The sequence below is a fragment of the Anomaloglossus baeobatrachus genome, chromosome 11 (genome assembly GCF_048569485.1).
Source record: "Anomaloglossus baeobatrachus isolate aAnoBae1 chromosome 11, aAnoBae1.hap1, whole genome shotgun sequence".
NCBI lineage: Eukaryota > Metazoa > Chordata > Amphibia > Anura > Aromobatidae > Anomaloglossus > Anomaloglossus baeobatrachus.
Window position 1 is genome coordinate 152,481,370 of NC_134363.1, and position 24,430 is coordinate 152,505,799.

At 49.3% G+C, this 24,430-nt stretch overlaps 1 protein-coding gene across 1 annotated transcript in view; it reads right to left on the reverse strand.

The window, feature by feature from the left end:
- The window catches only part of GNB1 (G protein subunit beta 1), a 78,878-nt gene that overhangs the window by 24,800 nt on the left and 29,648 nt on the right, over positions 1-24,430 (reverse strand). The window contains exon 2 of the mRNA XM_075328940.1: positions 17,951-18,051. Coding sequence (XP_075185055.1) covers positions 17,951-18,007 — 57 coding nt within the window. The 5' untranslated portion in view covers positions 18,008-18,051. The remainder of the gene's footprint in view (positions 1-17,950; positions 18,052-24,430) is intronic.

Consider the following 24,430-nt stretch of genomic DNA (forward strand, 5'->3'; position numbering starts at 1 on the left):
TGCTTGGGTGCTCAGTACTCGTAACGAGCAGTTAAGGATGGGCGCGACTTGAGTAGATTAGCATAATGGAAGTCAATGGGGAATTCTAGCATTTTTCAGGGAAATCTTCCAGAAAAAGGCTCGAGTTCACCGTGGACTTCCATTATATTCATGTACTCGAGTCATGCCTAACCAAGCGTTAACTGCTCGTTATGAACACAGAGCATGGTAGTGCCCGCTCATCACTAGTTACGAGTACAGAGCACCCGAGCATGGTAGTGCCCGCTCATCACTAGTTACGAGTACTGAGCACCCGAGCATGGTAGTGCCCTCTCATCACTAGTTACGAGTACTGAGCACCCGAGCATGGTAGTGCCCGCTCATCACTAGTTACAAGTACTGAGCACCTGAGCACGGTAGTGCCCGCTCATCACTAGTTACGAGTACTGAGCACCCGAGCATGGTAGTGCCCGCTCATCACTAGTTACGAGTACTGAGCACCTGAGCATGGTAGTGCCCGCTCATCACTAGTTACGAGTACCGAGCACCCGAGCATGATAGTGCCCGCTCATCACTAGTTACGAGTACTGAGCACCTGAGCACGGTAGTGCCCGCTCATCACTAGTTACGAGTACTGAGCACCTGAGCACGGTAGTGCCCGCTCATCACTAGTTACCAGTACTGAGCACCTGAGCACGGTAGTGCCCGCTCATCACTAGTTACGAGTATTGAGCACCTGAGCATGGTAGTGCCCGCTCATCACTAGTTACAAGTACTGAGCACCTGAGCATGGTAGTGCCCGCTCATCACTAGTTACGAGTACTGAGCACCTGAGCATGGTAGTGCCCGCTCATCACTAGTTACAAGTACTGAGCACCTGAGCATGGTAGTGCCCGCTCATCACTAGTTACGAGTACTGAGCACCTGAGCACGGTAGTGCCCGCTCATCACTAGTTACGAGTACTGAGCACCTGAGCACGGTAGTGCCCGCTCATCACTAGTTACCAGTACTGAGCACCTGAGCACGGTAGTGCCCGCTCATCACTAGTTACGAGTATTGAGCACCTGAGCATGGTAGTGCCCGCTCATCACTAGTTACAAGTACTGAGCACCTGAGCATGGTAGTGCCCGCTCATCACTAGTTACGAGTACTGAGCACCTGAGCATGGTAGTGCCCGCTCATCAAATCTCGGGATTGCGAGGGGGCTCAGCGATCAGAAGAGAATCCCAGTTATAAGCAAATTATTCTCTATACTATGGAAATGAGAGAACTTTTTTTAGAATTAACCCTTTAACAGCAATATGTGAATCAAATAACTTGCTAAACCCAGTGGGCAATATTAAATCATTGATACTTTTTGTTTTTGATGAGCGGGCAAAAGTGAGCAAATACCAAGAAACATTGACATCTACAAATGCGGCATGCATGGTATGGAGAAGAATGTGCAATAGGGCGGTGCGGCTTACACTGTACAAAGGTTACCACTAAAATGACATTACCAAAAAGGAAATAAAAAAATAAAAAACACTAAAGGCCAAGAAGATATTTAGTCTCAGTCTAAATACGTGACATGACCCAGAGAAGCTGTTTCCTTTATACATTGATCAACGTATGGAGCTGAAGGCCAAACTGCCGAATATGGTTAAGAAGTGAACATCTACGAGTCTTTATGGTTAATAGAATGGCAGAAATCACAAAGTTTTATGGAACCCGCCATAGATGATCCAACCACAACTAGACAGACTTCTAGGCAATTTATATGACACTGTTGCGTTGGGGCCAGGAGATCTGGGCCGGTCCGTGCGTCGCGGCAGGTTCTCAAACCGTGAAACAACTGGCCTTGGACAGGACGTGGTCCCAGTCCACACAGCGATATGTGCTCCATCTATCGAAATTCTATGAGGTTTTGTTTAGAGCTAAATTTATGATTTTTTTTTTCCTTCATGTCACAGCTAGATTATGGAAGGGTCATCAATTTTTATATTTTAAGGGAAAAAAAAAACATACATTTTTTCATGTTAATGTATATCCAAATATCTAGTATCTTTAATAAACAGGTTTAACAAATGTTTGACTATGGACAAAGAAGGGAATTTTGTTTACTTACCGTAAATTCCTTTTCTTCTAGCTCCAATTGGGAGACCCAGACAATTGGGTGTATAGCTATTGCCTCTGGAGGCCACACAAAGTATTACACTTAAAAGTGTAAGGCCCCTCCCCTTCTGGCTATACACCCCCAGTGGGATCACTGGCTCACCAGTTTTAGTGCCAAAGCAAGAAGGAGGAAAGCCAATAACTGGTTTAAAGACCAATTCAATCCGAGGAAACATCGGAGAACTGAACCATACCACATGAACAACATGTGTACCCGAAAAAACAGAAAAACCCCGAGAAAACAGGGCGGGTGCTGGGTCTCCCAATTGGAGCTAGAAGAAAAGGAATTTACGGTAAGTAAACAAAATTCCCTTCTTCTTTGTCGCTCCATTGGGAGACCCAGACAATTGGGATGTCCAAAAGCAATCCCTGGGTGGGTAAAAGAATACCTCATGATAGGGCCGTCAAACGGCCCTCTCCTACAGGTGGCCAACCGCCGCCTGAATGACTTATCTACCTAGGCTGGCGTCTGCCGAAGCGTAGGTATGCATCTGATAATGCTTGGTAAAAGTAAGTAGACTCGACCAGGTGGGTGCCTGACACACCTGCTGAGCCGTAGCCTGGTGCCGTAATGCCCAGGATGCACCCACGGCTCTGGTAGAATGGGCCTTCGGCCTTGAGAGAACCAGAAGCCCAGTAGAACTGTAGGTTTCAAGAATTGGTTCCTCGAGCCCCCGAGCAAGGGTGGATCTGGAAGCTTGCGACTGTTTACGCCGACCAGCGACAAGGACAAAGAGTGCATCCGGGTGGCGCAGGAGCGCCATGCGGGAAGTAGAACCTGAGTGCTCTCACCAGAACCAACAGATGCAAATCTTTCTGAAATTGATGGACTGGACGAGGACACAAAGAAGGTGAGGTGATATCCTGATTGATATGAAAATGGGATACCACCTTAGGGAGAAATTCCGGAACCGGACGCAGAACTACCCTGTCCTGGTGAAGGACCAGGAAGGGAGTTTGTATGAGAGCGTTGCTAGCTCGGAAACTCTCCTAAGAGACGAGACCGTTACTAGAAGGCCACTTCCCGTGAAAAACGGGAAGGGAGACATCCTTCAAAGGCTCGAAAGGCGGCATCTGGAGAGCAATTAGAACCTTGTTCAGATCTCAGGGCTCTAACGGCCGCTTGTACGGAGTGCTGAGAAGACAAACTCCCCGTAGGAACGTGCGTACCTGAGGAAGTCGTCGTTTCTGAAAAAATACAGATAGCGCTGAGACTTGTCCCTAAAGGGAACTGAGCGACAACCCATTTTCCTACCTAGATTGCAGGAAGGAAGGAAACATAGACGATGCAACCGGCCAGGGAGAAACACCCTGCGCCGAGCACCGAGATAAGAACATCTTCCACGTCCTGTGGTCAATCTTGGCGGACGTTGGTATGCTAGCCTGTCTCATGGTGGCAACCACGTCCTGAGGTAATCCTGACGACACTAGGTTCCAGGACTCAATGCCACACTATCCGGTTGAGGGCCGTAGAATCCAAATGGAAGAATGGCCCTTGAGACAGCCAGTCTGATTGGTCTGGTAGTGCCCCCGGTTAGCCTACCGTGAGGCACCACAGAACCGAGTACCACAACATCCTCGGCCAATTTGTAGCGACGAGGATGGCGCGGCCGCAGTCGGTCTTGATCTAGCGCAGTACTCTGGGCAACAATGCCAGAGGTGGCACCTAAGGTAGCTGGAACTGCGACCAATGCTGAACTAAGGCGTTTGCCGCCAGAGCTCGATGATTGTGAAACCGTGCCATGAAGCTGGCACATTGTTGTTGTGCCGTGACGCCATTAGATCGACGTCCGGCCTCTGTCAGCGGCGCCAGATCTCCTGAAACCCGTCCGGGTGAGGAGACCATACTCTTTCGGCCACACCTCAGCGACTTAGGAAGTCAGCTTCCTAGTTTCCACACTTGGAATGTGAATTGTGGATATGGTGGATGCCGTGTCTTCCACCCACATCAGAACCTGCCGGACTTTCTGGAAGGCTTGCCGGTTGCGCGTTCTTCCTTGGTGGTTGATGTATACCACCGCTGTGGAGCTGTCCGACTGAAGTCGGATATGCTTGCTTTCCAGCCGCTGTTGGAAGGATTGTAGGGCAAGATACACTGCTCTGTGTTCAAGAACATTGATCTGAAGAGTGGACTCTTGCTGAGTCCACGTACCCTGAGCGCTGTAGTGGAGAAAAACTGCTCCCCACCCTGATAGACTCGCGTCTGTCGTAACTATCGCCCAGGACGGGGATAGGAAGGACCTTCTTTTTGACCAAGAGGTGAGAAGAAGCCACCACCGTAGAGATTCCTTGGCCGCCTGAGAAGAACGACGACTCTGTTGAGGGACGTCGACTCCTCGTCCCATTGGCGGAGAATGTCCCATTGTAGTGGACGCAGTAAAACTGCGCGAAAGGAACTGCCTCCATTGCTACCATCTTACGTAGGAAGGGCATGAGGCGTGTCAATGTGTGCGACTGGTTCTTAAAGAAGAGCTTGCAGCCCGTAGTGAATGCTGTTTGTCTAGCGGCAGCTTCACTATCGCTGAGAGAGTAAGAAACTCTATGCCTAGATATGTTATCGATAGGGTCGGGGTCGGATCTGACTTTAAAAAGTTGATGATCCACCCAAAACTCTAGAGAGTCTCCAGCGCAACGTTCGGGCAGTGTTGGCATGTTTCCTAAGAGAGTGCCTTGACAAGTAGATCGTCTAAATACGGGACCACAGAGTGACCCTGAGAGTGCAGGACTGTGACTACTGCTGCCCTGACCTTGGCGAAGACCAGTTGGACTGTCGCTAGCCGGAAGGTAGAGCTACGAACAGAGGGTGTTCGTCTCCTATAACGAAGCGTAGAAACGCTAGTGCTCTGGATCAATCGGCACGTGTGGATAAGCATCCTTGATGCCTAATGATGCTAGGAAATATCCTTGGGACCTTGAGGCGATGACATGGCGGAGGGATTCCATCCGGAACCGCCTGGTGTCCACGAGCTTGCTGAGCATTTTTAGATCCAGAACGGGACGGAACGGCCCGTTGTTATAGGTACCGCAAAGAATTTGGGGTAAAAATCGTGACCTTGTTCCTGAAGAGGAACGGGGGTCATCACTCTTTCTGCCTATAGAGTGCACCCTGTTTGCAGAAGAGCAGCGGCCCGGCCGGGAGGTGGAGAAATTCTGAAGAATCGAGTTGGAGGACGAGAAGTGAGCTCTATCCTGTACCCGTGAGACAGAATGTCTCACACTCAATGGTCATTGACCTATGGCAGCTAAATATCGCCAAGGCGGGAGAGCCTGCTACCGACCGAGGCCGCAAGTCATGAGGAAGCCGCCTTGGAAGCGGGTTTTCCGACTGTCGCTTTTTTGGGCGAGACTGAGCCCGCTAAGAATCTTAGCTCCTCTGATCCTTTTGAGTCCACCTTGGACGAGGAAAAATGGGACCTGCCCGAGCCTCGAAAAGGCAGAAAACCCCGACTGCCTCTTGCTCTGTTGGGGTTTGTTGTGTCCGGGCTGAGGAAAGGATGAATCCTTACCCCTGGACTGTTTGATGGTTACATCCAACGCTCACCAAACAGTCGGTCAGCAGAAAAAGGCAACTGGTTAGGCAACCTTTTTTGGAAGCAGAATCTGCCTTCCATTCACTTAACGAGCAGACCAGGCTCTGCTTAAAAACACGGAGTAGCGGAGGCTACCGCCGCACGGTTCGCAGAGTCCAGGACAACCTGAATCGCGTAAGAAACAAATGCAGACATTTGAGAGGTTAAGGATGCCACCTGCGGCACAGATGTACGTGTAACCGTGTCAATCTGTGCAAGACAAGCTGAAATAGCTTGGAGTGCCCCAAGGGAGAGAATGCCGGAGCCAACGGTGCGCCGACAGCGTCATAGATGGCTTTCGACCAGAGATCCATCTGTCTGTCAGTGGCATCTTTGAGTTTGCAGTTCCATCTCCCACTGCAACTATGGATCTAGCTACAAGCCTGGAGATTGGAGGATGCCGCTCGGGACATTGGGTCCAGTCCTTGACCAAGTCAGGGGACAGGGATAGCGTGTATCCTAAGCCGTTTGGAGAAGCGCATATCTGGATAAGCGTGGTGTTCCTGGACTGCCTCTCTGAAGGCAGAGTGGTCCAGAAAAATACGTGAAGCTGACTCCTCCACTGGAGGAGCTGTGAGAAATAACCCACATTCTATAGATGGACGCTATAAGATTATTTACTATGGCGTCACGATCAGGTGTATCCAGATTGAGAGCGGTCTCAGGATCAGAATCCTGAGCCGCTACTTCCGCCTCATTACACAGCGAGTCCTTCTGTTAGGACCCTGATGAAACCGAGGCCGCTCATAGCGAGCCCGCTTAGGCTGTCTGGGACTGACGTCCGTGCAGAGCCGTGACTCTGGGATGCGTGTGACATTCCCGGAGCTGTTAGTTATTCACACTGAGGGGGGCCATGGATCAATGATTCAACAGTGCCCATATTGTGAGAGACATGTCCGGACTGCTAGGCTTCTAGTATCATAGCCATAGTCTCAGAAAAACTGTCAGTAAATACTGCAGACACCGTCCTCATCCCCTGGCCATTAGTGCATACAATGGGAGTCTATGTACCTGCCGGCCGTATAGCCGTACATGGTGTACCAGCTGTATAGAAAAACATGTGGTTCTGCACCTTTGTTTTACACAGAGAATATGCTGATAACTCCTCCGCATAATCCAGGAGGGTATATACAACGTGCGACTAAACAGTGCAATGTATATAGTACAAGCATATCTATAAGTGCACTTCTGCACTAGTGGGGTTAGCACCACAGGTGCTGCATAACGCCTGTTACAGCGATTGTGTGACTATCAGAATGCCAGGGTCTTCCACACTTGTCTCTGTATCGTACAGAAACTGACACTAATGGCTGCCAGTGTCCTTGTAGAGAAGGAAGCCGTGGGCGTGCCTGAGAAAGTGCGGGAATCCGGATTCACAGTGCACACAGTGAGAGGGGTGGAGTATGCAAAACATACTCCAGCTCTCAGCTCTGCTCTTGCAGCGTCACGCCCCTACCCTGACTGTCAGGGCTGTGGGCGGTAACGAAGGGAGACTAGGCCCAGAAGCCGGGGACTCGAGTTAACAGCGCGGCCGCCGTAAAAGCGCGGGCCGCGCTGAAGTCCCCGGCGCACCACAAGTGCCAGCCGCGCCGCAGTCCCAGCGGCCGGCGCGACCGCCCTAGAAGTGGCCAGCGTCCCGCCCCTCTCCTGACTGGCAGGTCTGGGGGCGGGAACGAACTAAAGCAGGCCGCAAAAACCGGGGACTCGAGTTATCAGCGCGGCCGCCGTAAAAGCGCGGGCCGCGCTGAAGTCCCCGGCGCACTACAAGTGCCAGCCGCGCCGCTGTTCCAGCAGCCGGCGCGCCCGAGTCCTAGACGTGGGCAGCGTCCCGCCCCTCTCCTGACTGGCAGGTCTGGGGGCGGGAACGAACGGAAGCAGGCCGCAAAAGCCGGGGACTGTAGTTATCAGCGCGGCCGCCGTAAAAGCGCAGGCCGCGCTGAAGTCCCCGGCGCACTACAAGTGCCAGCCGTGCCGCAGTCCCAGCGGCCGGCGCGGCCGAGTCCCATAAGTGTGCCTGCTTCAGCTAAGCTGAATGAGGCTATGGCACAGGCGCCGCAGCGCTGATGTCCCCCGGCGCACTACAACACCCAGCATGCTGCGGTGTGAGCGCCAAATGCACGGGGACACAGAGTACCTTGAGGAAGCAGGGCCATGTCCCTGATGTACTCCGCTCCATCCAGCATCTTCTCCAGGGGCTGTAGATGGAGCACGGTCTCAGTGCCTGGAGACCAGTAAATCCCACTTCACCCAGAGCCCTGTAAAAAGGGATGGGGAAGGAATCAGCATGTGGGCTCCTGCCGCCGTACCCGCAATGGGTACCTCAACCTTACAAACACCTCCGACATACAGTGGGGTGAGAAGGGAGCATGCTGGGGACACTATATGTGTCCTCTTTTCTTCCATCCGACATAGTCAGCAGCTGCTGCTGACTAAAAAGTGGAGCTATGCGTGGATGTGTTGCCTCCTTCGCACAAAGCACAAAACTGGTGAGCCAGTGATCCCACTGGGGGTGTATAGCCAGAAGGGGAGGGGCCTTACACTTTTAAGTGTAATACTTTGTGTGGCCTCCAGAGGCAATAGCTATACACCCAATTGTCTGGGTCTCCCAATGGAGCGACAAAGAAAGTAATAACTATGGTTATTAGCTGCCATTCATAGAACATAATAGTCAATATTCATGATTAGCGGGCACTACCATGCTCGGTACTCATAGCTAGTGTTGAGCGGGCAACTACCATGCTCGGGTGCTCGGTACTCGTAACTAGTGATGAGCGGGCACTACCATGCTCGGGTGCTCAGTACTCGTAACTAGTGATGAGCGGGCACTACCATGCTCAGGTGCTCTGTACTCGTAACTAGTGATGAGCGGGCACTACCATGCTCAGGTGCTCTGTACTCGTAACTAGTGATGAGCGGGCACTACCATGCTCAGGTGCTCAGTACTCGTAACTAGTGATGAGCGGGCACTACCATGCTCGGGTGCTCAGTACTCGTAACTAGTGATGAGCGGGCACTACCATGCTCAGGTGCTCTGTACTCGTAACTAGTGATGAGCGGGCACTACCATGCTCGGGTGCTCGGTACTCATAGCTAGTGTTGAGCGGGCAACTACCATGCTCGGGTGCTCGGTACTCGTAACTAGTGATGAGCGGGCACTACCATGCTCGGGTGCTCAGTACTCGTAACTAGTGATGAGCGGGCACTACCATGCTCAGGTGCTCTGTACTCGTAACTAGTGATGAGCGGGCACTACCATGCTCAGGTGCTCTGTACTCGTAACTAGTGATGAGCGGGCACTACCATGCTCAGGTGCTCAGTACTCGTAACTAGTGATGAGCGGGCACTACCATGCTCGGGTGCTCAGTACTCGTAACTAGTGATGAGCGGGCACTACCATGCTCAGGTGCTCTGTACTCGTAACTAGTGATGAGCGGGCACTACCATGCTCAGGTGCTCTGTACTCGTAACTAGTGATGAGCGGGCACTACCATGCTCGGGTGCTCGGTACTGGTAACCAGCAGTTGAAGTCGGACGGGCGCAACTCATGTACCCAAGTATAACGAAAGTCTATGGGGAACTAGAACATTTTTCTGGATAATTTCCCCAAATAATGCTCAAGTTCAACATTGAATTCCACTATACTCTGTACAGGAGTCAAGCTCAGAGCATCAACTGCAGGTTATAAATACTGAGCATGGTAGTGCCCGCTCATCACTAGTTACCAGTACTGAGCACCAGAGCATGGTAGTGCCCGCTCATCACTAGTTACGAGTACTGAGCACCAGAGCATGGTAGTGCCCGCTCATCACTAGTTACGAGTACTGAGCACCCGAGCATGGTAGTGCCCGCTCATCACTAGTTACGAGTACTGAGCACCCGAGCATGGTAGTGCCCGCTCATCACTAGTTACCAGTACTGAGCACCAGAGCATGGTAGTGCCCGCTCATCACTAGTTACCAGTACTGAGCACTCGAGCATGGTAGTGCCCGCTCATCACTAGTTACCAGTACTGAGCACTCGAGCATGGTAGTGCCCGCTCATCACTAGTTACCAGTACTGAGCACTCGAGCATGATCGTGCTCGCTCATCACTAGTTACCAGTACTGAGCACCCGAGCATGGTAGTGCCCGCTCATCACTAGTTACCAGTACTGAGCACTCGAGCATGATAGTGCCCGCTCATCACTAGTTACCAGTACTGAGCACCCTAGCATGGTAGTGCCCGCTCATCACTAGTTACCAGTACTGAGCACTCGAGCATGATCGTGCTCGCTCATCACTAGTTACCAGTACTGAGCACCCGAGCATGGTAGTGCCCGCTCATCACTAGTTACCAGTACTGAGCACTCGAGCATGATAGTGCCCGCTCATCACTAGTTACCAGTACTGAGCACCCTAGCATGGTAGTGCCCGCTCATCACTAGTTACTAGTACTGAGCACCTGAGCATGGTAGTGCCCGCTCATCACTAGTTACCAGTACTGAGCACCCGAGCATGGTAGTGCCCGCTCATCACTAGTTACCAGTACTGAGCACTCGAGCATGGTAGTGCCCCGCTCATCACTAGTTACCAGTACTGAGCACTCGAGCATGGTAGTGCCCGCTCATCACTAGTTACCAGTACTGAGCACTCGAGCATGATCGTGCTCGCTCATCACTAGTTACCAGTACTGAGCACCCGAGCATGGTAGTGCCCGCTCATCACTAGTTACCAGTACTGAGCACTCGAGCATGATAGTGCCCGCTCATCACTAGTTACCAGTACTGAGCACCCTAGCATGGTAGTGCCCGCTCATCACTAGTTACTAGTACTGAGCACCTGAGCATGGTAGTGCCCGCTCATCACTAGTTACCAGTACTGAGCACCCGAGCATGGTAGTGCCCGCTCATCACTAGTTACCAGTACTGAGCACCCGAGCATGGTAGTGCCCGCTCATCACTAGTTACCAGTACTGAGCACCCGAGCATGGTAGTGCTCGCTCATCACTAGTTACCAGTACTGAGCACCCGAGCATGGTAGTGCTCGCTCATCACTAGTTACCAGTACTGAGCACCCGAGCATGGTAGTGCTCGCTCATCACTAGTTACCAGTACTGAGCACCCGAGCATGGTAGTGCTCGCTCATCACTAGTTACCAGTACTGAGCACCTGAGCATGGTAGTGCCCGCTCATCACTAGTTACGAGTACTGAGCACCTGAGCATGGTAGTGCTCGCTCATCACTAGTTACCAGTACTGAGCACCCCGAGCATGGTAGTGCTCGCTCATCACTAGTTACCAGTACTGAGCACCCGAGCATGGTAGTGCTCGCTCATCACTAGTTACCAGTACTGAGCACCCGAGCATGGTAGTGCTCGCTCATCACTAGTTACCAGTACTGAGCACCCGAGCATGGTAGTGCCCGCTCATCACTAGTTACCAGTACTGAGCACCCGAGCATGGTAGTGCCAGCTCATCACTAGTTACGAGTACAGAGCACCCGAGCATGGTAGTGCCCGCTCATCACTAGTTAATAGTACTGAGCACCTGAGCATGGTAGTGCCCGCTCATCACTAGTTACCAGTACTGAGCACCAGAGCATGGTAGTGCCCGCTCATCACTAGTTACCAGTACTGAGCACCCCGAGCATGGTAGTGCCCGCTCATCACTAGTTACCAGTACTGAGCACCCGAGCATGGTAGTGCTCGCTCATCACTAGCCGTATTAGTCTACAATTTTAATTTCCTTGGATTTTATGCTTTCCAATTTAAATTTTGGGATTTGCCATTTAAGCTGTATGGGTATATGTGAATTATTGGCAACAATGGTATTTTTTTTTATTTTTACAAATACTCTCAAAGCACATAATCTGCAGGCAAAAGTGAAAAATATACATAACTAACACATGTCATAGCTTCTGCAACCAGACCCTGTAACGGATATACTAAACTAAAGACATCCAGGAAGTCTGGTGCTGGCCGGAGCCAAGCTTTTAATAACTGTTTAGAAGAGCTGAGAATTAATGACGGCCGAGAAGGCTTCACTTTCTGAACCGCTGATGTGTACGGGGATAAAGCAAACAGCCCCATAATAATTCCAGGCGAGGTATGCGACCATCTACAGCGGCCATTATTTCTAGAGGAATCGTTTACCGATAGTAACGCCTACAGACCCGTCTCATGTTTGATCCGGCCTCACTTTTAGGGAACTTGGGTGTGAGCGGAGGATCTGACGCATCACTTCTGACTAGTATCGTTTTGTATACGTCGGAAATCCGATCCTGTCCTAGGGGCTACTAGAAGATCTGTGGCAGTGGACGGGCCAAGTAACTTATTTCTCGGGCAGGGGACACTTTACGATATATATTTGATTCCTCCATATTTTGGATAAGGCCATACTATGAGAAAGCACACAATGGCTATTTTACAGGAAAAGTTCAGTAAGAGATTGGACCATCTGCTCCAATAGCTCCTAGACGGAAAAGCTCCTGTACATGCTCTAGAGACTTAAGGGTACTTTACATGCTGTGACATCCCTAGCGATCTCGTTAGCGATGTAAAATTCTAGATCGCAAGTGCAATCTTTCGAGATCGCAAGTGCGTAAAATGACCTCTGTGCGCTCTCGAAACGAAAAGATCGCACTTGCGATCTAGAATTTCACATCGCTAACGAGATCGCTAGCGATGTCACAGCATGTAAAGTACCCTTTAGACTAGAGCCTTACTTTGGTTGATCACATGCAGGATCTAGTGAAACTCCCCGCTATGCAGCGTTTCGAGCTTTGAGACGCTCTGATCACCAATAGGGTCTGCCCGGTATAATGTAACAAGAGTGGGCCAGCCCCTAAACTGGTGATTTTTCTCAATATAGGAACCTTAACGTCCACCCAAAAGTGACCAACTAACAAGTCCGATCCAAACTTAGGGGTGCGGGATCCTACAGCCCTCCATGGTCTCTCTCGTAGTGAAAACATGAGCTCACGCTCTCTGCGTTAACCCCGAGCTGCTGCGTCCTTGACAAGGTGACATTGTTAGAGCGGTTACTATTTGGTAACTGCTTAAAAGAGGTTCTCCACTACTTTAACATTGATGGTCCATCCTTAGGATAGGTCATAAATGCCCGATTGCTAGGCGTTGGGCCTCGGCCACCCACACCGGTGGCGGAAGCAGGAGGCTGAAAATGCTCGATTCCGGGGCTGCCCAGTTCTCTGATAGCGGCTGAGGCCCGGTACTGCACATCAGAAGACAGGGCACCTCAAGAACTGAGCATTTCCAGTCACAACCAAGAACGGCTGATCGGCAGGGGTGGTGGGTGTCGGACCCCGGCGAATCAAGAGATTGATGACCTAACCTAAGGAGTAGGGGACAACATCTGTAAGGAAGGGGCACTGCTGGGTTTAAACAAAAAGCAAGATCTTGCGATAGCATGAAACATCCCGTGCAGTCACAGAGGAGGTGGAGGGCTCTACATAAAACCAACCCATAACCTGGAAGCTTAAAAGGGAACCTGTCACCAGATTTGGTGACTATAAGCTGCAGCCACCACCAGTGGGCTCTTATATAGGGCATTCTAACATGCTGTATATAAGAGCCCAGGCCGCTGTGTAGAACATAAAAAACACTTTATAATACTGACCTAAAAACAGTCGGTACGGTGTAGACTAGTCAGATGGGTGGCTCCGTTTTCCAGGTTTGGCACCTCCTCTTTTGCCATCTTTGTCCTCCTCCTTCTGAAGACGGGGTGCATGTCACGTCCTACGTCATTGCACACGCTCCGGCATTGAGGTCCTGCGCAGGCGCACTACAATGCTCTAATCTGCCCTGCTCAAGGCAGATGAAAGTGCGTACTGCGCAGAACCTCAATGCTAGCGCATGTGGATGATACGTAGGACGCATCATGCCCCCCGGCTTCAGAAGGAGGAGGACAAAGAAGGCCGAAAGAGGAGGCGCCGCACCCAGAGAACGGAGCCACCCATCTGACCCAGTCTGCACCATACCGGCCATTTAGGTGAGTATTATAAAGTGATTTTAAGTTCTACACAGCGGCCTGGGCTCTTATATACAGTATGTTAGAATGCTGTATATAAGAGCCCACTGGTGGTGGCCGCAGCTTATAGTCACCAGATCTGGTGACCGGTTCCCTTTACAACTAACTTTGTTTGGGGGGGGGGGGGGGGGGGGGGGGGGGGGGAACGACACACAAATTAGGATTCCTTCTGTACATTTTAGGGATAAAATTTAAAAGATAAATACCGTATTTTTCGCTTTATAAGACACACTTTTTTTCCCCCAAAATTGTGGGTAAAAAAGGGGTGCGTCTTACAAAGTGAATGTAACTTACCGGGCAGTAATCCGGCGGTGGAGTGAGTCACAGGAGGCTGGTGCGGCCGCCATGGATCCCCCCAGCAATCGGCTGCGGGTGGCGGCCGCCATGGATCCCCCGGCAATCGGCTGCGGTGGCGGCCCGCCATGGATCCCCCGGCAATCGGCTGCGGTGGCGGTCACCATAGCTGAAATCTATCTGCGCCTGCGCTGCCTCCAACGCGACTTCCGGAAAATGGCTGCGGAGGTGACGCAGGCGCAGATGGAGATCTCAGAGAAGCGAGATCTCCATCTGCGCATGCGCTGCCTTCCGTAGCCATTTTCCTGAAGTCCATCGCGTCGGAGGCTACGCAGGCGCAGATAGAGATCGCGGCTCTCGAAGATCGCGATCTGCGCATGCGCGGGGCTCCATTTTAGATCTCCACAGCAGACGGAGACTATCATAAGAAAGAGGAGAGAGAGAAGAACGATTCTCCCTCTCCTCGCTAGGGCTGGATGCTGATTGGTGGAGACAACTTCTGCAGAGCTGCCTCCACCAATCAGTGATCTGAACCTGACAAATGTCAGGAACATGGGGAACAATGGGGAACACAACCCTCATCATCAGCCTTCAGAATATACTGTATCAATCAGTGTATTCTGAAGGATGATGGGGGCTGTAGTCCTTTAGTGTAAACACTCCAGGGAGGGACTAATGTAGTGGCCAAAGTGTAAATGTGACTACCACCCCCCTCATCTTTCAGAATACAGCCATGTATGGTATACAGTACATGGGTGTATTCCTAAGGATGAGGGGGGCGGTAGTCCCAGATCGATCCCCATAAAAGTGCATCATGCAGGTCCCCCATAGCCGTGTCATCCACGGATCCCCATAACAGGGCGCCATCCACAGGTCCCCCATAACAGGGCGCCATCCACAGGTCCCCCATAACAGGGCGCCATCCACAGGTCCCCCATAACAGGGCGCCATCCACAGGTCCCCCATAACAGGGCGCCATCCACAGGTCCCCCATAACAGGGCGCCATCCACAGGTCCCCCCATAACAGGGCGCCCATCCACAGGTCCCCCATAACAGGGCGCCATCCACAGGTCCCCATAACAGGGCGCCATCCACAGGTCCCCCATAACAGGGCGCCATCCACAGGTCCCCCATAACAGGGCGCCATCCACAGGTCCCCCATAACAGGGCGCCATCCACAGGTCCCCCATAACAGGGCGCCATCCACAGGTCCCCCATAACAGGGCGCCATCCACAGGTCCCCCATAGCAGTGTCATCCACACGTCCCCCATAGCAGTGCGTTATCCACACGTCCCCCATAGCAGTGCGTTATCCACAGGTCCCCCATAGCAGTGCGTCATCCACAGGTCCCCCACAGCAGTGCGTCATCCACAGATCCCCCCATAACAGACCCTCCTGTTGAGTCTAAATTGTTAAAATAATGGGGTTTTTTTTAATTTTATTAAAATGTTTTAGCACACTATTTGTCTCAATTTTTTTTTTAATTTTCCTCCTCTAAAACCTAGGTGCGTCTTATAATCAGGTGCGTCTTATAAAGCGAAAAATACGGTACTACTAAAAAATAGTATAAAGAGAGGAACAAGAGTTTTTTATAGTGCAAAAATAATAAAACAAAATTTATTATAAAGAAGGTAAACATCCATTTATTCTAAAAACATTAAAACACCAGCACCATGCACCGAAATGGGTGGACACCACTGGGATACGCAAAACAAATTACATGTTATGAGAGTACAGATGGCACAAACATCATATGAGAATATAGTATCTCCATCGTGGAGTATAATTACAGACTGCATGAAGTCAAATCGCCTCAAAAAGTATTAGAGCATACCAGGGTGTAATGCTGGAATAGAGCATGCAAAGAACAGCGGTGGTAGGGCTGAATATGGTAGGTCACTGGAACTAGGATCTCAAAACGCCCAACGCATGTTTCGATACATCGATATGGAATTCTTTATCAGGGGGAGGCGCCTGTGCCTATGGAGGATTTCATATCGATTTATCGAAACGTGCGTTGGGAGTTTTGAGGTCCCAGTTAGTGACCTGTTGCCATATTCAGCCCTACCACCGCTGTTCTTTGCATGCTCTATTCCAGCATTACACCCTGGGAACTTGACTTCATGTAGTCTGTAATTATACTCAGTGGAGATACTGTATTCTGATATTACGATGTTTGTGCCATCTGTACCCTCATAACATTTAATTTGTTTTACGTATCCCCAGTGGTGTCTACCTATTTTGGGTCATGGTCCTGGTGTTTTAATATGTTTTTAGACTAAATGGATGTTCACCTTCTTTATAATAAAATTTTTGTATCATTTTTGCACTATAAAAACGCTTGTTCCTCTCTCTTTATAACATGGTTTTGAGTTTGTGCTGTATGTGGGGATTTGGCAGAATCCATACCCACATCCAAATTTGTATGGTATTACTGAGTTTTTTGCTCATAAATATAAATTCTAAATAGTAAAAAATATTAGTAAAAAATAGTAAAAAATAATAGTAATCGTAAAAATAATCGTAAAAATAATCGTAAAAATAATCGTAAAAATAATCGTAATAGTAAAAATAATAATCGTAAAAATAATCGTAATGGTAAAAATGATAATCGTAAAAATAATCGTAAAAATAATCGTAATGGTAAAAATGGTAAAAATAATCGTAATAATAATCGTAATGGTAAAAATGATAATCGTAAAAATAATCGTAAAAATAATAAATATAATAGTACAAATAGTAAAAATAATAATCGTAAAATAATCGTAATGGTAAAAATGATAATCGTAAAAATAATCGTAAAAATAATCGTAATGGTAAAAATGGTAAAAATAATCGTAATAATAATCGTAATGGTAAAAATGATAATCGTAAAAATAATCGTAAAAAATAATAAATATAATAGTACAAATAGTAAAAATAATAATCGTAATAATAATCGTAATGGTAAAAATGATAATCGTAAAAATAATCGTAAAAATAATAAATATAATAGTACAAATAGTAAAAATAATAATCGTAATAATAATCGTAATGGTAAAAATGATAATCGTAAAAATAATCGTAAAAATAATAAATATAATAGTACAAATAGTAAAAATAATAATCGTAAAAATAATAATCGTAAGTATACAATATATTATATATATATATATATAATATATATATATATATATATATATATATATATATATATATTATATTATATATATATATATATATATATATATATCTGGAGCTGCCGAGACAAATAAAATGGAAGCTCGGTAGGTCAGTATAGCAGCACAACATTAGGAGTGGCAAACTGATCTCGACGTGCTCAAAGCCAGAATATAGGGTTTCGCAAAAAGTCTGAAGTCTGTATTCGCCTCTACCATCTGTTTTTATGTTCAAAATTAGGGAAGAACCTCCTAAGGTAGTTGCTTTAAAAAAAAAAAAAAGTTAGTTTATACATAGGGAAAAAATCTTAATTGCAGACTGAAGATTCTAGGAGCAGACATGATGCCACCAGCTCCCCAGAGACCTGAAATCTCACTTATTTAAAGGCATGCGATTGACTAAACCAAGAATATAAAGTTTAGCTTTGTTGTGCCAAGCAGTCTGTGTATAACTGGCTACAGGGGAGCAGGCGCCGCCAATGAAGGATGGATCTTATTTACGCTGTAAACGTTCGGCTGGAACCTCATGTTCAAACAGTGAGGAGCTATCTAAACAGATCAGTCCCAAATCATCAAAAGAAGAAGAAAAGAAATGAAGGCCTGAAGTTGGCACCATGAACCTACTAACATCACATAGAAGAAGCAGCTCACTTAAGGCAGCGGAAGACAAAGTAATATACGAGGTATGAAGACGTTAAGGGGTAACCAGTAGAGGACAACTCTTAAAAAGAAGAAAAACAACTAAAATCCACGCAGTTTTCCTTTACTTACTCGGATTTGGTTCTTGAGTTGCTCGGCCTCCTGGCGTAGCTGGTCAAGTTCACTCATGGTTCTTCTCTAAGATGAGGCTTCTCTACCACCAACACTCAGTTCTGTAAGGAGAAGAAAAAAGATTCATCGTCAACTACTTCAATGTCTCAACAGGACGAACATTACTTTTACATTAAAGCTTAACCCACCCAAGACGTCCAGCTTACATCATTATGGAGACTGGTGGACAAGCCCAGCCTTCCCGAAGGACTAAAAAAGCGTAACTCAATAACATCTTAAGGCTAAGCAATTTGAGCCGTCGTCTTTTCCTCCATCATACGAGCTAAGAAATCAATGACGTAAAAGGATCATAAGCCCAAAGGAGATATTTCATTAAAGCCCCACAGTACCACAGGGACACGCGGCATTACGTAGAGCCATTTAGGCCACCTTAAAAGTAAATTAAACGCCATGGGCCCCAGCAATAAAAAAAGAAATCTCACAGACTCCAGTAGAAGACCTCGGTGCCGATTAGGTCGAAGTTTTAATATCCTATATATTCTATCCACATCCCAATTTTATAAAAATCCACAGAATGATAAAAGTGAACTTTTTTTCCAATGCCAAACCCAGATTTATACTTACAATTCCCCTGAAATTTAGGTCTGGGCAGCCGAGTCCTGCTACCAGATGTAGGTCTGCGTTGTACAGCTTTCACCTGTCCTCCATACAATGTCATCTTTAAGCCCAAATAGATCTGAGTTACTCACTCAAATCCGGTTAACTCAAAACCGGCTGAGAGTCTTAAATTGTCCACTATCCTCCTGACCCTAATCCATCGTTTTGCTTTTCTTTATGGACCGTCAAGGACGAAAACTGCTAAAAAGAAACGGTTCTGGAACCAGTACAGTTGTACAACTGGTTAGCAGTACATTATCGATAAAGGTCGGGGGGGGGGGGGTGGGTCGGATTTATAATCTGGCCAAAAAATCCAGATCACACTGTTTAGTAAAAAACAACAGTACCAAATCGATACAAAAACTTGTAAGGATACCTATTTGGAGACCCAGACGTTCGGTGCTCCGGATGCAAACACATACGTGTAATTCAAAGAAGGTATGTACCAAGATGTGAAGGAGAGAGCGTGTGAAAATACCAGATGGTTAAGCGACTCTAGACTAATACACTTAAATCATTAAAAACAGTCCGATAAGAAGATCTGCAAAGTACACGCTAATGACAATCCCCCTCATCACGGATGGCTATACTATTAAAACTGCCTACACAAGACAAACACTGCTATACTCGCCACAAGGGGCTTGGAATTGATGTTTAGGGGGCGGCGGATGAGGAAGGAATTCGCAAGCGCCATGTCTGCAAAATGCACAGTACCTCAAAAACCAAAAACCAGCTCTCTCCTCCACACTCTTGACCCACGTTTCAATGCTCAGAGGAAACACAGACACTATTAGTAAAAAGCACCCGAGAGCAAATCCCCCTCAATCTTGTTGACAAAAATATTCTGCACGGTTAATGCGCCCTTTGGCAGGGTGGCAGCTCCCTTAAAAAGACAAACCAACAGGACTAGAGTCACATATGCTGGCCCGTAACAAACTGCTTCATAGCATGGGGAGGGCAAGGAGGCAATCCGGCAGTTCAGTCTACTGGCGATGATGGGAAGAAGCAAGCTGGCAGTGTGGTCTACCGGCGGTGACATGGGGGCAAAAAGGCAGTGTGGTCTACCGGAGGTGACGTGGGGCAAACAGGCAGTGTGGTACGTTGGCAATGATGGGAACATAAACCGGCAGTGTGGTCTCCTGGCGATGATGATGCGACGCAAACCAGCAGTGTGGTCTATTGGCGATTATGATGGGGCGCAAACCAGCAGTGTGGTTTACTGGCGATTATGATGGGACGTAAGCCGGCAGTGTGGTCTAGTGGAGATAGTGGGGACGCAACAAACTGCTTCATAACATGTTGGAAGCAAGGAGGCAATCCAGCAGTTCAGTCTACTGGCGATGATGGGTGGAAGCAAGCTGGCAGTGTGGTCTACCGGAGGTGACGTGGGGCCAATCAGGCAGTGTGGTATATTGGCGAAGATGGGAACATAAATCGGCAGTGTGGTCTACTGGCAATGATGATGGGAAGCAAACCGGCAGTGTGGTACCCTGGCGGTGACGATGGGATGAAAACCGGCAGTGTGGTCTACCAGCGATGATGATGGGTCGCAAACTCGCAGTGTAGTTTAGTGAAGATATTGGGGACACAAATCTGCAGTGTGGTCTCCTGGCGATGATGGGGATACCCAGCGTTTTACAAAATGCTGGGATGTCCTTAGCTGAACAGTATTGCGGGATTCTAATAGGAGATTTGTGTTAAAGGTGATCCAGATCGCTCATGTTCTGAACGGATCCCAAAGCTCTAATGCACCATAAAACCAAGCTCGTCGTGAGATACAAATTGCATGGACCCGGCAACTCTTGCAGAGTACAGAAGACTAGATTAGCACAACACTATATTAACATTCAGACCTAAACTTTTTTTTGTAGATAAGATTTTAAAGTTATTGGGGCAATTAAACAATACATTTCTTAGAACGACCCCCCCCCCCCCACCCCACCCCACCCCGGGGGAGAAGCAGAGGAGGAAGTGACGACTAAGACGACGCACAAGCAGCCCCAGCATCAGGCAGAGCCAGGATTAAGAGGCTCTAATGAGGATCTGGAGAAAACGCTGAGTTAGGACAATAGAAGATTATACTTTGCGTGACCTGTGGGGAAGGAGCGGGCGTACCTTACACCACCACAGCCGTCCAAAGCTTTTTCCAAGACCCAAAAGTTCCACAAATCAGACGATTAACGCCTAGAAATACAATGAAATACAAATATTTGACTATGTCCAAAAATTACCAAGTGCTGTGCCGGTCTCTCCTATATGTGTTCATAGTGAGCGTCCTGTCAATCACCAGCAAGAGGCCGGCCGGGGAACGCACCAGACTAGTCACATCTCTCCTTACAGTCCCGGGCACCATTTCAAACTAGGTTCTCTCAGAAACAGACAATACCTGGCTGCAAACACGCAGCCAGGGGAGGATTACCGCTGCCCGCTGCTCAAGCTGCATGAATCCAACAACGGGATGTTAGCTGCCTTTAACAGTTCTTTATAATGTCATTTTTTAGAATCAGTCTTCGCAAGCGAAAAGAAAATGTAAAAACAGTGTTTGCCTTGTCAAGTCAGTCACTAATTGCAGCTCCCTTTGGCCCGCGCAGCACACAGGTTTCTTACAGATTTCCATGGAGGATTGAACATTTTTAGATGTATTGAATAATTTTAAACTTAGAGAATTGGATGTCAATTGGAAATACTGCAGGACAACGGGACATATAGTATCTATATATTTTTTTTATATAGAAAGTATAACTTGGGTCTCAATCTAAATTCCTTGGAGTGTGGGAGGAAAGTGGAAAAGCCGTGCAAACCCGAGGAGAACATACAAACGCCTGCAGATGTGGTCATCGGTGATGTGACCTCAGGACCCAAGTGTCAACCACTGAAATATATATATATATATATATATAGAATACACATTGTGTATTAAATATATTACTGTATATATTAATATATTGCTCACCACACACCATGCACACTGTATATACAGATATATAATATACACGCACATATACATAAACTATATATTAGTGTATGTGTAATATATTTTTACACATGTATGTATGACGCACACGCACATATGGACGCATATATATATATATATTATATATATATATATAATTGCCTTATTCTGTCTGTCTGTCTGTCTATCTGTCTATCTGTCTGTCTGTCTGTCTGTCATGCTCCGAAATTGTGTCCTTACGGTGACACAAAGCTGATTGGCCGCTGGGCTCGCCATGGCCCCGCCCCCCCACACGGATTGGCCTCTCGCCCCGGCTCTCTGCAGGCCCCGCCCCCCCTCACGCAATGCACGCTCGCTGTGGCCCAACTGACACGGGGCTCCGATTCCCAGGTGAGTACACACACACACGCATCAGATCACACTCACTCTCACACTCACTCTCACACATCACATCCACACACTCACAACATGCTGGGATATCGCTTGCTTCTACACCGGCTCCGTCAGGATCCCGGCAGCGCCACACATAACCTTGCGATGCTGGGATCTTAACGGAGGCCGTGAAAGCTGGTAACCATTATACACATCGGGTAACTAAGGTCCCTTAGTTACCCGATGTGTATCATAGTTACCAGTGTACACCGGCTCACACTCACTCTCACACACACCTCACACACACACACATCGCATCCACACATCAAGGTCCTGCAGCTGCGGAACATACACACACATAACAGCACACACATAACAGCACACACATACACACACAAATCAGATCACACTCACTCACACACACACATCACATCGCATCCAAATACTCACAACATCCTGGGATATCGCTTGCTTCTCGGCGGCGATATTGTGCTGTGAGCTTCCAGGACCTGACGGAGGATCACATGGCCAGAAGCATGTGATATCCCCGGATGTTGTGAGTATCAGCGCGTATGTGCAATATCGTCAGTGTCTGTGTGTGTGAGTGTATGCGATCGGGTGTGTGTGAGTGGATGCGATCAGGTGTGTGTGAGTGGATGCGATCGGGTGTGTGTGAGTGGATGCGATCGGTTGTGTGGGTGAGTGGATGCGATCGGTTGTGTGGGTGAGTGGATGCGATCGGTTGTGTGGGTGAGTGTCGGCAGAGGAGCACGGCGTGCTGGAGGAGGCTGGGAGCAGAGAGGCTGATCTTGGGGAAGGCTGGGGAGGGGGGAGGCTGATGCTGAGGGAGGCTGGAAGGAGAGAGGCTGAGCAAACGTGCTCCATCCGCCATACTGCGCACTCCCCATCGTGCTGCATCCCCCATGCTGCGCACTCCCAAACGTGGTCCATCCGCCATGCTGCGCACTCCCAAACGTGGTCCATCCGCCATGCTGCGCACTCCCAAACGTGGTCCATCCGCCATGCTGCGCACTCCCAAACGTGGTCCATCCGCCATACTGCGCACTCCCAAACGTGCTCCATCCGCCATACTGCGCACTTCCCCATCGTGCACCATCCGGCATGCTGCGCACTCCCAAGCGGATGGAGCATGATGGGGGAGGTGCGCAGCATGGCGGATGGAGCACGTTTGGGAGTGCGCAGCATGGCGGATGGAGCACGTTTGGGAGTGCGCAGCATGACGGATGGAGCACGTTTGGGAGTGCGCAGCATGACGGATGGAGCACGTTTGGGAGTGCGCAGCATGCCGGATGGTGCACGATGGGAGTGCGCAATATGGCGGATGGAGCACGTTTGGGAGTGCGCAGCATGGCGGATGGAGCACGTTTGGGAGTGCGCAGCATGGCGGATGGAGCACGTTTGGGAAGTGCGCAGCATGGCGGATGGAGCACGTTTGGGAGTGCGCAGCATGGCGGATGGAGCACGTTTGGGAGTGCGCAGCATGGCGGATGGAGCACGTTTGGGAGTGCGCAGCCATGGCGGATGGAGCACGTTTGGGAGTGCGCAGCATGGCGGATGGAGCACGTTTGGGAGTGCGCAGCATGCCGGATGGTGCACGATGGGGAGTGCGCAGTATGGCGGATGGAGCACGTTTGGGAGTGCGCAGCATGGCGGATGGAGCACGTTTGGGAGTGCGCAGCAGCGGATGGACCCGTTGGGAGTGCGCAGCATGGCGGATGGAGCACGTTTGGGAGTGCGCAGCATGGCGGATGGAGCACGTTTGGGATGTGCGCAGCATGGCGGATGGAGCACGTTTGGGAGTGCGCAGCATGGCGGATGGAGCACGTTTGGGAGTGCGCAGCATGGCGGATGGAGCACGTTTGGAAGTGCGCAGCATGGCGGATGGAGCACGTTTGGGAAGTGCGCAGCATGGCGGGTGGAGCACGTTTGGGAAGTGCGCAGCATGGCGGGTGGAGCACGTTTGGGAAGTGCGCAGCATGGCGGATGGAGCATGATAGCGGTGGTGCGCAGCATGGCGGATGGAGCACGTTTGGGAGTGCGCAGCATGGCGGATGGAGCACGATGGGGAGTGCGCAGCATGGCGGATGGAGCACGATGGGGAGTGCGCAGCATGGCGGATGGAGCACGTTTGGGAGTGCGCAGCATGGGGGATGCAGCACGATGGGGAGTGCGCAGTATGGCGGATGGAGCACGTTTGGGAGTGCGCAGCATGGCGGATGGACCACGTTTGGGAGTGCGCAGCATGGCGGATGGAGCACGTTTGGGAGTGCGCAGCATGGGGGATGCAGCACGATGGGGGGTGCGCAGCATGGGGGATGGAGCACGATGGGAGGTGCACACCTCCCCCCAACACACACACACACGCGCACTGCACAACACACACACACTAGGAATCACAAACAACGCCCTACACAGACACCCACACACACAGACAACGCTGCACACACAAATATACGCACATACTGCACAACCACACA